At 43.0% G+C, this 17,618-nt stretch overlaps 2 protein-coding genes across 4 annotated transcripts; both read right to left on the bottom strand.

Moving 5' to 3' along the window:
• Window positions 1–235: 235 nt before the first annotated feature.
• LOC112562607 lies at window positions 236–4,521 on the bottom strand. The gene is made up of 3 exons (XM_025235952.1): window positions 2,970–4,521; window positions 1,974–2,114; window positions 236–1,464 (listed from the first exon to the last, which is right to left on the bottom strand). The coding sequence occupies exons 1-3, from the start codon at window positions 3,160–3,162 to the stop codon at window positions 1,106–1,108; spliced, it is 693 nt and encodes a 230-aa protein (XP_025091737.1). The 5' UTR covers window positions 3,163–4,521; the 3' UTR covers window positions 236–1,105.
• A 1,050-nt stretch (window positions 4,522–5,571) lies between these two features.
• Window positions 5,572–14,773, bottom strand: LOC112562593. Of its 3 annotated transcripts, XM_025235940.1 has the most exons (6): window positions 13,545–14,773; window positions 12,390–12,665; window positions 10,961–11,064; window positions 8,790–9,105; window positions 8,518–8,658; window positions 5,572–8,218 (listed from the first exon to the last, which is right to left on the bottom strand). In XM_025235940.1, the coding sequence occupies exons 4-6, from the start codon at window positions 8,989–8,991 to the stop codon at window positions 7,638–7,640; spliced, it is 924 nt and encodes a 307-aa protein (XP_025091725.1). In that variant the 5' UTR covers window positions 8,992–9,105; window positions 10,961–11,064; window positions 12,390–12,665; window positions 13,545–14,773; the 3' UTR covers window positions 5,572–7,637. The 3 variants fall into 3 exon arrangements, with proteins under 3 accessions (XP_025091725.1, XP_025091706.1, XP_025091716.1); XM_025235921.1 differs by lacking the exon at window positions 10,961–11,064; XM_025235931.1 differs by lacking the exons at window positions 10,961–11,064; window positions 13,545–14,773 and having other exon boundaries at window positions 12,390–12,843.
• Between the last annotated feature and the right edge of the window lie 2,845 nt (window positions 14,774–17,618).

Here is a 17,618-nt window from a genome sequence, read left to right on the forward strand (position 1 = left end):
AAGCAAACCCACTCTCTCTTCCCCCTCCCTTCCCTTAGCCAGTGCACACAAAGAAAACCATTCAGCTAGCTAATTATAGTAGCAGAGTCGGTGTTCACATGCCAGTAGTCCTCACTTTCTGAAGTAGGTTATTCACAAAGATTTCAGTATCATTGCAGGGAGGGCTTCTACATCCATTAGGTGCACTCAGTCTGTCCCCCCACCATTGTCACATCATTCCATTCAAGCACAAAAATCAACATCTCCATGTTTATTCTCATTAACATTACACACGTTTCATCTATGAAATGTTCAGGGGGGGGGAAAATTTGGATTTTGTTAAGTTCTTAAGTTGAAGAAAAAACAAAATTAAATGGTAATCTAATCTTTAAGGGCAAAACAATGGTAAACTGAAACATACTTGACGATTGAAAATACCACAAAAAAAGAAAAAACAAATGAATGAAAGGAAGGCAGGAAAGAAGAAGCGAAAGAAAATGTATCTGAGTAAATGTTTCTAAGATCCACGTGTGTGAAATCCGTTACTTTTGTAGTTTGCAGTATGCCACTCACTGCTGATGTTGAAATGTTCTGCTAGTGTCTAGAATGCATCGAGTTTCGGATTTAGTTTTTCCAGTGGACAATATTTTCATGATATTGTGTCGTCAACAAGTTGTAAAGCTGATATCATAGTCAGGACTACATAGAGCTCAATATTACTTAGTATGTGGTATAACGCTTTATACTACTCCACATTATACAGCATCATTACACAACCCTCGTTCACAACCCATCGTCCTCTAGATTAGAGTTGCGGTATCCATGGTAACCAGAGCGGAGCACAGCCCTGGGGATGGTGTACGCTGGAGCGTAGGCGCTGTACGGGGATCCCATGACGTCACCATAGTCCCTAGCAGGTGAGTAAGGCATCGTGTGTCCCAGGTATCCTCTGGACATCGACGGACTGTCCCACGTGGCGAAGTCGTCGCGGCCAAGGTGGTATCCGTCCTGCAGGAGATGGCTGGGGCTGAGGCGAGCGTAGTTCACATCCTCCCACGTGTCGGGTATCGTGAGGTGCTGGCTGGAGTCTGCACGCACGTCGTGCAGGGGGTAGCCACCGAAGTGATTACCTCTGGCACCTGGCGAGGGAGAAAACACACCGGAGTTTTGATAATCTGCTATCGATGGTCTCATCCCCGGCGGCTGGTGACCCGAAAAGTAGGGAAGTCCGCCCACGGGTATACTCTCCGGGTAGGGCTTTGGGACGAGGGCAGCATCGTTCCAGGGCAGGTAGCTCTCGTTCGCATGAGCAACGAGGGCTGTTGGTGAGGGCGTTGGTGATGAACATTACGACGGCGGTGACAATGGCCAGGCAAGCGGCGGCCACGTTGAGGCTGAGGGCCCATCCGTACCTGAAGTCGGAGGACTCCACCCCATGGCGAGTATGTCCGATGTACACCATGGGTCCGCTGAGACTAACCAGACCTGCACAGAACAGTCATCGCGTCAACGATGTAAATGTGGATGATAATTAAACCTGTGACTTCGACGACGATGATGATCGTGATTATAAACCTGCATCTGAGGATGAATTTTACGATTAATTTAATGATGATGAGGACAAGAAGGAGAAAGAGATAGAAAAAGAAGGAAAAATCAGGAATGGTAATTAAAAAGTTATAGAAAAGTGTTTTGCGATATGCGAATTGAAGAAATTGAATGCTTTATAGAAAATGAAAGGCTACTACACAAAACAAAGATGAATAGGAAAATGAAAATATAGAGAACAAAGAGAGTTACTGCAAAAACACAAAAATAGACCAAAGAAATAAATATCAAAGCCAAAACCAAAAACAAAACAGAGATCGAGAGGAACTACACAAGCACTAACTCCCCAAGTGGGTCTCACACCTGCAAGACATGATTGTTAGTTTTTGTGCCAATCTTCGCTCTTCCATCCACGAATTATTTTTCCCTCCCTCTCTCCCACTTACCTCCAATGAGAACCACGGATTCCAGGAAATAACTCGGAGGTCTGGGCTTGAACCTGCACTCGGTGAAGACGGCGGTGCAGCAAGAGAACACGAGGAACAGCATGCCGATGACTTGCAGGATTTTCACCGTCTTCACCCACTCTGCGAATGGAGGTCAGTGAGGTCAGAGAGGTCAGAGACGTCAGTGAGGTCAGTGAGGTCAGAGAGGGACAGGAGCAGGTCAGGCGACGTGGAGAAAACAGTCGAGTCAGTGATGTGTGTCGTACTATAGTTAAGAAATAATCGCCAAGGATAGATGATGCGATGTTGTATACCCAGTTGTATGCCCAGACTTGATTTGTGAAGTCCTCATCACATTGTGTTGACGTAGTTGTGACCAGACTTAATTAGTAAGGTGACATAAATGCTTGAGGCAAAGTAAATTGACCAATGAAAGAAAGTTTCTTTTGTTTTACTTAAACTGGAGAAATGCCAGACATGTGGACGATATTGCTCTAAGTAAGAAAATACAATGCATCTTAATGATCATGCGCTGTTCATACCGTCCATTACTTTGATATATATTTTACAATTGTTATCTCACTCATGTACCTAAGACTAAGGAGTATATTATAAATGTTGTTTGTTTAGATTACAATGTCATTCATTTCTATCGTACCAAATGTATTTATGTACACTTATTATGTTTTTTTCCAGTTTCTCAACATAAGCATCTATAAAATGATAATAAGTGAGAGTTTTTCTTCATGCACAGAAAATATAGTTTCCCCACGTATAGTTGAAGTGAAAGAGTATCTACGAAACCTTGACAGCATTTGTAATTTGAATGGTTACATGGTTTGATCAACATTGATTACCACCGGGAAGGACTGATCGCCGGTGCAAAAGAGAGAATTCTGGGTAAAAAAACCAAACAAACAACAACAGCAACACACCATAAAAGCAGGGTGCTACAGAGAAACACTCCCAACAGGTCTAAAGGTTGGCAGTACTAACCTTCATCGTTCTTGATGTTGTAGGACCAGATGTGTCCGCTGTCGTTGCGGGCAAACCACAGTCCCACACCAACATCGCCGCTCACGATCCACGCAGGCACAATGGAACCGATGAAAAAAAGAATAGTGGCGATGAAGACAGAAAAGACGCCTGCGATGTACACGGGGTGTCTTGTCATGAGGACGACGCCCATGGCTGCATGCAAGATTTCACAATAAAACCACAACACAACACACTTTTGTTGACGAGCCTATTGTTTTTCTCACCGGTCACCTCTCCTGATGTCGATAAGACAACGTGGAAAGATGATGTGTTGGGGAGGCAGAGAAACTATGCGACACTGTAGCCTGGTAGCACCGTGGTGATGGCTTCAATCGGTTGATCCATCATCTAAGTATCCTCGGCAGAATGTCGGCCTGACTAGTGGCGGGCAGACAAACAAGCGATCAAGTCTGACGAGAACAGTTTGTCAAAGTCGAGTTGGTCTGTGGACAGTCGTTTGCACACTGAACACGCGAGCACTAAACATCGACAATGGAGTGAGCTCTGCCAATGTCGAGGGCGTTACCACGTCAATTAAATCAGAAACTCCAATTCTGGGTCGAGGAATTCGTGAAAGCATCAAACAGTTGGGAGGTGGGCGCGCATCCCTTCCACTGCAAAGCATCTGCAGTCAGCACACGTGCTCGTGCAGCGTGACACGATCGCAGCAACCATCGCAGCATCAGTCACTTTCCCTCCCAGCTCAGTCGAGCGTAGAGCGATTATGGATGCGAGAGACGAGCGACCTGACTCACCCGCCGGCGACACGCTTGACCGAGTGTTCGCAGCGCCACCTATTGTCTTACGAGCGGTGACCACGCCCAGCATCCCATCGTCCACTGAGTCGCCCCTTGTCTCTCTATCCTTTCCCTACTGCAGCACCATGGGGTGTGACGATAGGTCACGATATTCACTCGGACATACCTTTGAATGTCACAGTGTGTAGATATATCTCTGTTCCTTTTGTGCCATGCTTTTACTCACCAATTAAGTATGTGGATTAAATTTAAAGATAAGTGTCATCTAGTTTTTGTCATGAAATGTGTACATGTTTCCCTCAGTCTCTTCTGCCAGGTCCTACAGGCTATCCACTCTACTCTATATGCAGCAATGATCCAGTAGGTTTCATGCAAATCGTGTAGGACAGACATACTGTCAATCACTTCTCTGACCTTTGAGCTATGCCAACCATTTCCCTGCCATGCGTGCGCAAACAGGAAGTGACCGGAGAACAGAGATCTTGCAAGGTGTGTAATTTATTGATGCACCGATAAAGCATTGTGAACTAGTGCGCTAGTCGTCAGTGCAGATGAATGTTTAAATGTTCAATGAACATAAGTATGCTGTGACGCACACACAGCCCCCGCCGGCTGCTGGAGTTCATTTTATAGCTGTGGGGGAGAGGGGGGGGGAGTCTGGGTGTGCCACGTCGACATGACCTACAGGGGTTATAGGGGCCCACGACACTGTTGATTCCATAGAACCGTAGTGAAAATAAAAATCGCTGCCCCGGGCTCATCCGATTTCCAGGTCACTTTGCGGTTTTGTACGCGATGGACAAAAGGGAGGACTGCTGCTCGAATGTACAGAAGCGATAAATAAACAAACGAGGGTATAGGTCAAGGAGGAACAATGATCTGGTGGCGTTCTGTTGCCACTCGTCGTGTGAACCATTCATTTAGCAATAATTCTTCAATAAGTATGAATAGATAATGAATAGCTTAACGCCGGATAGAACAAGAAGTTAATTCTAAGAGAAAGCGACGACTGAAGAGACACAAATCTGAAAGTTTATAACTGACATTCATCATCATCACAGTGCACAGAAAAAGAAAGGAAAACTAATAAAACAATCAAAGGATGGCATCTCCATCGGCCATTCAGCGAAGCCGCCATCTTGATAAGAAAATCCTTTGGCTGCTCACCAACGGCGCTGTGGTTACGGTTCAGTGATAACGGATCTGTCAGCCGGACAGAAGGGTGTGTACACTCCTACTGTCTTTTCAAAAGGGAGCTGTGTCAATGACAATGCAGGGTAATGGAAGAGATGTTGGGGTAATGATATGTGTCATGTTAGTGACATTATAGGGTAATGCAAGGGATGTAGGGATGTTGGGGGCTGTGTCATGTCAATAGGGTTGTAGTGGAGACTGTGACTGTCAAGAGGATGTAGGGATGACACAGTGTCCTGTGAAGGATATTGAGAAGACGGTGGATGTATGTTAGTGAGGATTTAGGGGCAATACTGTTCAGTTCTGTTAACAAGCATGTAAGACTGATGTATGTAGACAAATGTCTGACCATTATCACCTCGTATTTTCTGCCCAAGATATTCTCAAAGTTGTATTCAGGATTATCATTTAACCTGAACTACTAGGTCATGTGTTTTATTTAAGGTCAGATGTGTTCAGCTCCTTTATTCGAGGTCTCAAACAGCTGGCATTAGGGTTTCTTTCTTTTTACATTCTCTCTCTCTCACACACACAGGCAGTAAGGCGATAAGGTAGACAGGCAGTGGGTTTAGACACGTGGACATACAGACAGCCACTAAACCATCTCAACTTAATAATCCTTTATGCAATCAGAGATTAGACTTTGGCACAGCTTAGTAAACATCAGCTCTTATATACATGTATATAAACTGCAGCATATCTAGAGTCAACGGTAAAGACTGGTAAACAGTGTTGACAGTGGCATGCTTGCCTTCTCCGTGCATACATAACAACCATGGAAAGTTGTCCATGGCCGACTGCCGGACTACCCACTCATTGCCGACCTCTCAGCCAGCGAGTTGTCTGCCCACAGCTACCCTCTTCTCACTTTAAACAGAGAATTAGCAACATTCCACCCCGCCCTCCAGCTTGAATACAAGCCTCCAATCGTAGACTGACGTGTTTGTCTCTTGTCAACAGACACCCTCGCGGGGCAAAGTCGGGGTGAATAGCGATGAGACTGCCAGCCCTGGCCACTGATGACCGAATGCAAGCTCGAGCTCGTCCACAGTCTGAGCTTTGTGAAGTCCTCTTAACACTGGAAGTGGGCGTGATTAACAGTATCGAGAGGCGCACCGTTTGGTGGTTAGTGTCTTCCACTTTTGAATGAATGGTTGGCGGTTCGAAGCCTCACCGGTCCGCTCAAGGAGACTCCCACACTTGTATCGGTTTGATTCCCGCATGTGCAAATTATTCTTTCAGTTGACCCAGATTTTGATTGGGTACCTGACCCGTGGCGGGTGAGGAAGGCAATTTCAAGGGAGTCTCCAGCCTCTCCTCGACAGGCCAAAGCTACGGGACTAACTGTAGTTCTATCCGTTTGCTGATATTCCTAACATGAGATTTGTAGCTGTAAATACTTATATTTTCCTAAACATGATTTAACTAGTTTTGCGCTTTTTTCTCACCTCGCTCACGGTTGGTTTATTAGATAGGAAAGTGCTTACACCTCCTGATTATTTCGCACTATTGGGGGGAAGGGTGTACAATGGGAAGATCACTGACGTATCCGTAGAAAACTCCCGACAGCCAGTCACATAAAGACCTGAAGATCAAGTAAGTCTGTGTGTCCCGAGACGAAATGTGAACTGACGACCTTACGATTCTTGCAAGCTTACCGCCACCCCACACCTCACTTGTCTGCGGTTAACCAACATTTACAGGGAGGCAAGTCCTGCTGTTCTCTCGGCTATCGTTTTGACTATTGAGGCTAGAACTTTCTCTGCACCGTACACATCGCGGAAAGAAATGAAGCATTATGCTAACGATGACACCATGTCTTTTGTTACCTATATCTTACCAGAGTTCCCTAATCTTGGGATTGCCTGTATGGCTTTATTGCACCAATAGCTCACGGAGAAAAATATTCTCTATAGATGCAGGTATGTACGACTAGTTCTAAATGGTTACATAATTCTCTTTTTTTTGACCCCAGGGAACTGGCACGGGACTTCTAGCACCCAATGTCATCTAACTGCACTTTACATGCCACAAAGACCTACAACATTTCACACTAGATAATGGAGCGTAACTGTGTAAAAAATATTTATTTGTAAAGAATCGCGAAATGCTCTTTGGCTCTTCTTACTGTGAACAGTTGGGTCGACAATTAGTTTATCAATCGGCCAACCGTTGTTTTAAATTTGTGTTTTATTGGTTCATACATGTATTATGTTTCGGCGCTCGACTGTCATATTTTTAGCACTTGAAACAGAGGTGTCTGACATTCTGCATCGTGAACCATGCTTGCCTCTCATGTTGGTAGGTAGCATCACTGGGCTATGGCCACCGAATCTGGGACACGCGCACAGCATTCCTCGGGTGGAGGAGCACTGGCGTGGACATCGTGCAGAGGTTGGCCCCTCCCCAAGTCCTGGAAATGCTGCTCCAAGTGCAGGTGGGCACACGGCTGACGGTTTACGTGGTTCACCACCGGTCGAAGAGACCGGTATCTTGTAAAGCCTCACCGTTCTGATGGTGCAGTTGGTCTCCAGACGGTTCACGTCCTGGGAAGTCACGTGGTTCTGGACATGATTTCCAGCACTGCGCTGTCGCAGAGTGTCCACATTCGGAGCTTCTCCACCCCACGTGCGGCCGTGACACCGACACGGGTGCGCGCTGCGTGGAGAGCTCTCTAGAGGCGGAGTATATGGAGGAGGAGGAGTAGCCGCCGCTGGGCAACTAGCTTCCTGCAGCGCATGCGCATAACTGGGAAGTGCGATCCCGCTTGCATCGTGTGCCTCCTCGTGTTGGGGTCAGGACTCGCACGCTGCGTCGGAGAAGAGCAGGCGTTTCGCCGGGTTCGGCCACTTGTGGGGGATCGGGTAGATACCACATGGGAGGGGCAGTTGGTTTGCACAACGTAGACCTCGGTGGTAGACTCTGGTGGTTCTGCCCCTCTTCTGTTCCTAGATGAGAGACCGTTGTGTCCACGAGCAGAATCATCAACCCCATCATCACCGTACCCATCAGCGTCCAGGTCCGTCAGACGCCCACGGCTTCGGTGGTGGTCGTAGTAGTAGTAGAAGCGGCGGTCACTGTCTTCGGTGGTTTTTCTGGAGTTAGAGACGGCGATGATAAGGGCCACGAGAACCACCAAAATGCTTCCCGCGAGGTCAAGGCCAAAGCCCCAGGAGTAACCGAGCTCTGGGCTGCGTTTTAAGATGGGCGAAGTATTAACGATGTAGATAAGGCAGCTGATGAGGCCAAGGACACCTGTCACAGCCACACACATCGTGTGAAAGAAAAAAGAAAAATCACTTTTCACCCTTCATTTAGCAACGTTCATCACCAACCGTTTTAGTGTTCTGCGGTAGTGAATGGCACTTTCAACGAAAATTTTTTTGAGATCGTAAGCGTCGATACAAACAGTTAAAAATCGGTTTTAAGAATGAATAGAAATATGACATTTAACGCATAATCTCTCTCTCTCTCTCTCTCTCTCACACCCTCAACAGACACAGACGGTTATATGTAAGCTCAGAGATTGTCACACACAAACACACTAAACTCACCGCCGACACCCGACGTGACTTCAATAACACGCGTGTGTGTGTACTTTGTCCTACACAGTGCGATGTAAGCTGTGTAGACACACGACAATAACATCCCCGCCAGTCCCAGACTCTGCAGAGCTTGTACGGCCTTGAACCAATCTGCAAAAGGTCACCACATCCATCTCACAAGTCAATCTCATGACTTAGTCGGTGTCACAGGTCCATCTCATCACTTCATGTCAGTCTCACATGACACTATCATCACTTTAGTATCACCTCCCCACTCTTACCTGGCTGCCCGGAAATGGCTGAACAACCGTCTTGCGTGCAGCCCAGCCAGAGCCCGCTGTGGCTGTTGATGATGCCATCGTCGTGGCTGTAGTTCTGGGCCCACCAAGGCACGGCGAAACCCGTGATGAACAAAGCGATGGATTTGAACAGCATAAAGACAGCGACTTTGTAGCATGCTGGTCTCTCTGACAGACCCGACATGCCCTGCGGTGGTCGTACTGTTGTGTGCAGACCGTCGTTATGGATGACAGCAGCGATAGCCCTCAACTATGTCCTCGCTACGGGACACCCGCAGAACTCACACCTGAAAACAGACTGGAAAGACAAACGCAGGTAAAGATGAGTGTAGAGTGTGGCAAAAAAAAAAAAATCACTGGAAACGAAGATTGAATTATTTTGATTGTCATCAATATTTCTTTTTAGTGTTTCATATGTTTATTGCCTGATTTACCAGAAGACAACCGTGTATTCTGCACCAAGCTTTTTAATTTTGAAAAAAACTTTTTGGCATCGTAAATAATAGAAATGTCTTCTCGTTAGTAAAAAAAAAAGCGCTTCCAAATACTTTCTTTAATACCTGATTATTTATTCGTATGTGCAGCCGTGTAGGCATAAACAGTAATTGACCACAATCCCTTCTAACTTCACAAGTGCCGATCACCCGCCACCTAAGGATGATGATGATAAAATGAATATATATATACAGTTCCAAAATGACGATATTTACCTTGTGCTATTCACAGTGTTTTGTAGTCTGGCATATGTAAACAGATCAGTTGATTTCTGGACAGTAAATAGTAAACTGTAAAGAAATATATAATTTCTTCATATTTTCCTTTATTTTAGATCTTTGCTTTGTTACCACTTCTACTCCTTTCGCTGCATCAACTGTTTCAGTGGCCTCTTTGTGTTTCAGCATCGTCGATATCGTCGACTTGATCGTGCCCTACTCTTACCGAGGAGATAATTCCATCATCCCACGTTTTCTGCTCTCATAAGTTTCTTAAATTGAGTTTTTGTTCTTACTGTTTTCATCTTTCCTTCCTACTGTTTTCATCTTGTGTGAGTGTTTCCCCTCAAGCGTGGCGGATACACGTGGTGTCTCAAACAGGTTATAGCGCGATAGTCGAGCACCGAGCAAAGTGGTTGAGCACCGAAATAAAATTCTTTCGAAGATATTGGTGAAGGACCGAACCGTTGGAGCACGGTGCAGCTCGAGTATCAAGGTACCACTACATCTACAGGTGCGTGCAAATGTGTGTATCTGAACTATGTCCTGGGTTGTTTTCCTTTCGTAATGTCATCTTAATCTTCAAACTGGTTAACTCTGTGCCTCAGCTGCAGCTGGCCGCTTTGACTGTCCATTAGAAAGTAAGGGGTTAACACTGTGTGACGTCACAAGCATCTCCTGGACCCTCTCCTGTGGCTGTACCCCAGACTCCGCCTACACCTCGACACTTCTCCTGTTGCTTTTGACATGAACTCGACAAATTTAGCTCCAGCGTCGCCCACGCCTTGTGGGTAGAATGGGCTGTTCTTAGATGGCAATCACGAATAAATAGAAACGGACTGGATAGAGTAAAGGCAAGGAAGCCAGAGAGTGAGAGGAAGGGACCGAATGCAAAGAAAGTGTCAACCATGCCTTGTAGATAAAATGGGCTTTTCTGGCAAGCCCTAACCTAGAGAATGAGTGGTGGAGTAAGTTGCGGAAGGAAGAATATAAAACAAGCAATCAAATCTATTAAGTACCTAGCGAATTCTCTCACTTTGCGATGAAATATTGACCAGCCATATTTTACTTCTTTTCAAAAAGCTCGAATATCAGAAGGATATAAAGGATCCATAAATCAAATCTGTAGAAGTCAGTTGGTATATACATGGGTAAAGGTCCCATAGATGGATGAGTAGTTGTAAACACCTGTAAGTTGTCTACTGTTTGTAAAAATTGGCAAATGCTATGACGAATGGAGTCTGTTTCTCCTTCCACTGATTTTCACAATTTCCTTTAAAAAATATCAGTTACACGTCACTGCTAAAAAGAGAGTGGATGATTTTTCCCATTACTAGCCTGAGTGAGCCCCGAAACAGGGACCCACTGCTCTGAAGTTTAGCTCACACACCTGTAGGGGAAGGAGAATGATTCTGAATGTATGGATCATACAGAACTTACCTGTACAGGCTCATTCACAGAGCAATCTTCTAAAAACTTGAACTCGTCCTGCACATGGTGGGTTTGCTGCTCTAGCACCTTAGTGTGGACCCTCGTCTACGACTCTACGTTGCAAACACGTTGATTACCATGTCGCAAGATTTGCTACATTTACTTTACCCTGTAGTCAATGTATGCAAGACAACAATACTCACCGAAATACTTCATAAGCGATGCTTTACTGAACTTCCTTGTCGCCACAACTAATTTATGAACCCCACAAACAAGTCCAGAGTACATTCAGTTCAAAGATTCTCAAGATAAAGCTTTTTGTCAGATAACTGGTTTTCTCTGCATAACTACTGCACAACATTTAAAGAATAACACATGCACATACTCTTTATGCACGGTATGCACGCAGACCTACAGACATCACCGCGTATTTACCATCTTGGGGAAATTCAATCTTGTACTGAGCTCAGTAAAGTCATTACACAAATGTTGTCTTCTCTGTAGACCTTTGAATAAATAATTATATTATTTCCTCTACTTGTGAAAGATAGGAAGCGTCTTACGACCAGCTGATGGCGTGGACACAAAATATCTTACAGTCATTTCAATCACCGGCCTGATTAACCGGACTAAATAATATGGAACAACACTAACGGAAAATATATCCGTGTCACGTGATACCACGCGATCGACAGCAGCGAAAGTCGCTTAAAATAGCATCCGTCATTGTCGTCGTCCTCCATCATGAAGTTATAAGAAGTGATACTTTTACAGTCCTGGTCAGATTAACCCAACTGACGGAAAACCTACTGACAAGGAAAACGCGGTCGTCGTGGTCGCTTTGTAGGGGTGTATATCACGGGTACAGGTTCATGGGTCATATCAAAATGTCACACCTGTTAATAAAAAATACGATTGTCTGTTTGATTGTTTGGTGCTAACACTTAGCCACGTGTAGTGCATTCGGTCCCTGGTCAGCAGCTTTACTTACTTGGAAATTATAGATGAGTGAGTTGAAGAGTGCGCAAAGAAGCGAAAAGAGAGAGATTGAAAGACAGGATGACTGTAGAAAAAAAAGAGGAAAATAACTGACTGCGGCCTTTCTGAATAATTACCATCTGCACTCCTGCTAAATACATCCTAAAAAATGAGACATTTTCTGCGAATTTTTTTATATAGAGAGAGTAAATAGAGCTAAATGTTTTACAGTATGAAAAATACAGAAGGAAAAGTCTTTTGAAAGCAACAACAGCGAAATATTAAACAAACGAAAAAGTTCGCTTTTGTTCCTATAAACCTACTTATATTGAAGGGCTGAGTTTTAAAAGAAAACTATAAACACGTTAATAAAGTAAATAAACAAACTTAATAATTAGTATCAAAAACATAATTATCCTAAACTCAATAAATTATGAAGTATTTCTAAAGGTAAACTGACCTTATAACATTGTCTTCAACCTCAAGTGCTTCGCCTAATCCTCGACCTCAAGCGAAATTGTTGCGATCTTGTATATTGGCCGGTAGGGGATGTACATGCTTAGCAACCCACGTGAGGTCACGTGACGCTAAACGTCAGCCATCTGGCGCACACTTCGGACCTCGCCAACATCCTGAGCGCAGATCTCGTTAACCCCTTCCTTCCTGATGCGCCTCACATGACTTCATCGGGGGACGTGAGACAGAACTCCAGTCGTCTCGCGGATTGTTAAGTTCACTATTTTATGAAATCAGCAAAATGTCTTTATATCAGCATCATGATCATAGTCGTCGTCGTCGTCGTCATCATCATTAGATAATTTAAATAGCGCATTTCCCCAGTGGGAAGCGAGCAAATGAGTACAACATAAAGGCATTCAGCAGATTTTTTTTATTCCCAGCAGAAAGAAAAGCGTTTACATATAAATAATAACTTGTAGTGCCCGCACAAAAACAAACAGCCACCCAACCTGTATCAGTCTCCTATGATGTGTGTACCGAAGACCCTACAACTAATGGTTTATTCAAAAAACCAGCATATATATATATGTTTTGCTTAAAAGCGGAACTTCTTGTGGGCGTTATATAGGAAGCGCTGTGTGTTGTGCTTCTTGATGGAAAATAAAGAGTTAATGGTATAGAGGCTAGGAGGAGTGCGGGACACACTGCGGGCCTTGTTTTGTATCAGTAAGATGTCAACATTACTCAGTTTCCGCAGCCTCACATCGCTAGTCTTGGGTGAAGTTAACAATGAATCTGCTATCCACAAGTCATTTGCGTGCTGTGTGTCAACTGTCCACATTGTTTCGTGAAAATAACTTGTAAACAATCCTCCAGTTATAACAGTGAAATACTGTGGTCAAGTATTTCCTGTTTATGAAACTAATGGATTTTGCCTCAATTTTACAAGATTTGGGAAACTATTTTCTTCTACGTTTCCCTACAACAGGAAAGGTTTTGTGTATTTTCTGTAAATTTTTAAATTGTATAAATTTATTTGAAAGACTTAAAGGAAAATGACGAAGAAAGAATTTAAGTACAAAAGACAAACGAATGAAATAATAATTAACACATAAGTTAATAGTATCAACAGAAACATCACAGCAGCATTAATGACCTGTGGTGGCTTTAACAGCGGTAAAGGATGAACACACAGATGAACATTGCGATCGTCTTCATGCTCATCTCCTTCAGTGTTCGTCACTCTTTACTCACCACCATGGACGTGGGACTGGACTGGACGCAAGAGTCAGGCGCTCCTTGAGGTCAGGCTCTGTGAAGGAACTGGTCACATGTACACAGACTTACGGGTCATGGCGGGCGTCCAGGGAAAAGAGTGCAGGTCCCCTGTACTTCCCGAGTGCTTTTCCTTTTCGGAAGTTTCTTTCCCATGGACGTGCCCAGGAACAGCAGATGTGATACGCGTACTGTAAGTGTATGTGTGTGTGTGTTCGTGCGCTTGTCTGTGTGTCATGTCAACATCACAGAGCTGCGACGAGGGAAGAAATCTCCTCTGGCAATCACAAGACACACAGGGGATAGAATTTCCTCCGGCACTTTTGAACACGAACAAACATACACACAAATAGTAACATTTTTTATTATTAAAGGTCTAGTGGGTTGCAGACTACGGCAAAAGCTCAATTCAAAGATTTTGTTTACAAAAATGTGACTACCTCTACTTCATTCTGAGATGTACTCCTTCAAACATCAATACAGATACTCATATTAACAGCTTCCCATTGATTAAGCCCTTTACAACCAAACCATATAGCTGTATGATCTTGATATCTGCTGTTGGCCACTTTCTGAGCTTTATACAATCCTTAAAAATAAAATATCACCCCACTAGACCTTTAATAAGGACGCAATAGTAGGATGGGGCATCAGAGGAAAGTCCCAAGATCTCTGAGAAAAAGGCGGATACATAGCTGTTTGGCTTCCACTGAAGGTAGGAAGTAGAGATCGGCACAGAAGCCGCTCCTAAAGAGCCACCCCACTATGGCGAGCATCAGTGTAAGATACATTGAAGCCTCACAGGCTGAAAGGCAGTCTTTTAAAGAAGCTACCTGCGCTGTATATTCAGCTCTCATAGAAAGTTTTTTAAACAACAAAATAAATCAATAATAATTTGAATGAACTAAGAAAAGAAACACTAAAATAAATTGTACAGGTTGGTAACTATAATTGTGGTTTAAGTGTATTCAATTAGATGCAACTTAAGTCCCAATGAAATCACAAATTTACTCACAGTATATGTCTCTGTCAATGAATGAGAGAAAAAGTGAGGGCGCCCGGTAGTGGTGAAAACACTCGCTTGTCACCACTGCAGTGAGCTGCTCCTGGTTCAGATCTCATCTCAGGACACTCTCTGTATGTGACATCTGTTAGCAGGGCTGGGCGTTAGGGGCGGAGGTTTCTCCGGTTTCCTCCCCCTCCCTCTCCCCCATAGTGCAAAATAACCACAAGGTGGAAGCACTTTCCAAACAAACCAACAACCAACCAAACCACCACCACCACCACCACCACCACCACAACAACAACAACAACAACAACAACAACAACAACAACAACAACAACAGAGAAAGAGAGTATTAATTTTGTGTAGGTGCTTTAAAATGGCAAAGGCACAAAGATAACAATGCAAATCATAAAATTAATTTTTTAAAACTCAATAATGTAGGTGGAGACAACAAAATTAAAAAAATCATGCAACCAAGAGAAGAATGTATTATAAAAATTAAAAGTGAAGTCTTTTGATGCCTAGAAATGTTTACCTACTACAGTCAACAAAAAGCTTAAAAATTGACCCAAACGTTTATACCTCAGTGAAATTTTATGGAAGGCACTCACCACCACTGTGAGATAAACCTTTTGAACAGAAAACGGCAAATGCTATGATGCGATTTCTGCAACAATACAATAGTGCAATACCTGTGTTCACTATATGACACCATGCAACCCATAAATTTCTCTTCAAACCCTAGTTCTGCTTTTTGGGTGTGAAGCTGTAGTTATATCTGTAAAGGCTACAATAAATAAACACATGAATATTTCTCTTGCTAATCTTGAAAGCAGGAGATGATGTGAGTTTCTTGTGACTATCAAATATTTAACAGAGGAACTATTCTCTATACTCCCCTAGTTTCGTCTTCTGGGATAAGGTTTCTAAATGATTATCTCCCTTAGATCGTTCAGCCCTTTCTGGTGTGGCTGGAGTCGCTTTGTCTTGGTTAGATTGTGTGTTCCACTGTTCTAAACTATTAATGCTTTAAATAAGTCTTTTCACCATAAATAATGCGCCTTGTCATATTATTCTACACTTCATTTTCTCTCAAATGCACACTTCAGGACAGATGTAACAGTTCTTATACAGGAGATTATTTCATACAGTAAATGTAGTAGTGTTTGTTAGACAGGGAATTATTAATACTATTATTTCATACAGTAGATGCCATTCATGCCAAGAGAAAGAGGGCTTTAGTTCTACTTGTTTTTAGGTGTTAAGAGCTCCAATATTTACAATGTTTATCTTTTAAAATGATGAATGAATGTAAGGGGAATGTCAGGGGAATATAGCAGTGATAACAGCTATGTTCATTATTCAACCAAGAAGCTAAATCAACATAACAGCCACTTCTAGAATAAAGGGATATGCAGCAAGAAGGAGAGAGATTAACAAAATTGGGAACACAAATTTTCAAATAGTTAACTAGACTTCATACTGATAGGGGAGCATATATAAACATAAAATTATTTAGGTTTAAAAGTGTAGAAAGTGTTTAAGAGCATATGGTGTGTTTATAAAAGTGTGGGAAAGGTTGATAAGAGAGTGGGAAAAGTTTATAGGAGTGTGGAATAGTATACAAATCCTTAAATATTTATAATAAAATAAATATAACACCTCTACTTAGCAGATTTTTACCTATTCCAGGGGTCTCCGGAATGTATCCCCTGCGATAGGTGAGGAATTACTGTATTGCTCTTTACAATACTAAACAGAAACACAAAAAAGAAGTTGCATTATGGCTTGCTAGGCAAGTGAGCACTACTTTCTCTCTCTCCACACACACACAGTGTGGAAGAAACCAGAGCTCCTGGTTAAAACAACCAGTGGTCAGCCCTGTAAAAACAAATCTCACACCCAGATCGAGAGAGATGTGCCAGAGCCATGAGATCCTCTCTTCCATGGTGACAAGTGCTTTGGCCACTGTACCATCAACTGCTGAGTGTGGCTAGGGTCACTTTTTTTTTGCAAAGCAGTTCCAATGTGCAGAGTAATTGAAACATGTTGGTAGACTACACTAACTGAAAATTACTATTGAGAAGAATAATCTCTCACCCCTCCACAAAAAAAATCCAGTTGTGATGATGCTAAGAAATGCCAAAGCTGAACATTAAAAGACATATCCACCTCACGTTTACAAGACAAAACAATGTTGTATTTTATAAAGAGTGAAGAACAAAGGAGTCAAGCTTTTTCCATATCAAGCAAAATAGTGCTTTCACAAACTTATCCTTCAGTGATGACACTTCAGTCCATTTTTCCTTCCAGGCCATCTCCCTGAATAAAGACACAAGCATGTGTTAGTGCTGACAGTAGTATGTTTAAGGATTTGTACTGAAAATTTCTGTGGATGATAACTGATAATCACAATGTTGTATCACTTATTAAGTATTCTTGGTCATGAACAAGACTGATAAAAAGAGAATATTTAGGGGTTTTATTTAATTTTCAAAAAGTGATCAAAATCCTGTTGTGATGTTTCAAAATTCATCAGCACTTCATGTATATATGTAAAAGAATAGACTGGTCATACAATGCATGAGTTGCACATTGCCACTATGGTCAGGCTAAACTGGTGAGCCTTGTCAGTTTACATATTTATCAAGTTCATACACAACAACCAGAATTGGTGGACCAACAAAGCTAGAACAGGTCAAGGGATGAAAGGTAATTGAAACGCTAATACTTTACCTCCAATTGAAGGTCTGAGCTTTGGGTAAAACACTTAAAGGGTTGTGATAGTTGTGACAATATAGGTTGTGTTATTTGCTATTTTCCAGTCAAGAGCCACAGGTTTTTCTCTCATGGTAGGTACACTACTAAGAGATGCAGGCTATGACTCACAATTAAGCTGTACATGGTTCAAGAACAAAAAATCCTTGACAAAGCCAGCATTAAAAATAA

The sequence above is a fragment of the Pomacea canaliculata genome, linkage group LG1, assembly GCF_003073045.1.
Source record: "Pomacea canaliculata isolate SZHN2017 linkage group LG1, ASM307304v1, whole genome shotgun sequence".
Classification (NCBI taxonomy): domain Eukaryota; kingdom Metazoa; phylum Mollusca; class Gastropoda; order Architaenioglossa; family Ampullariidae; genus Pomacea; species Pomacea canaliculata.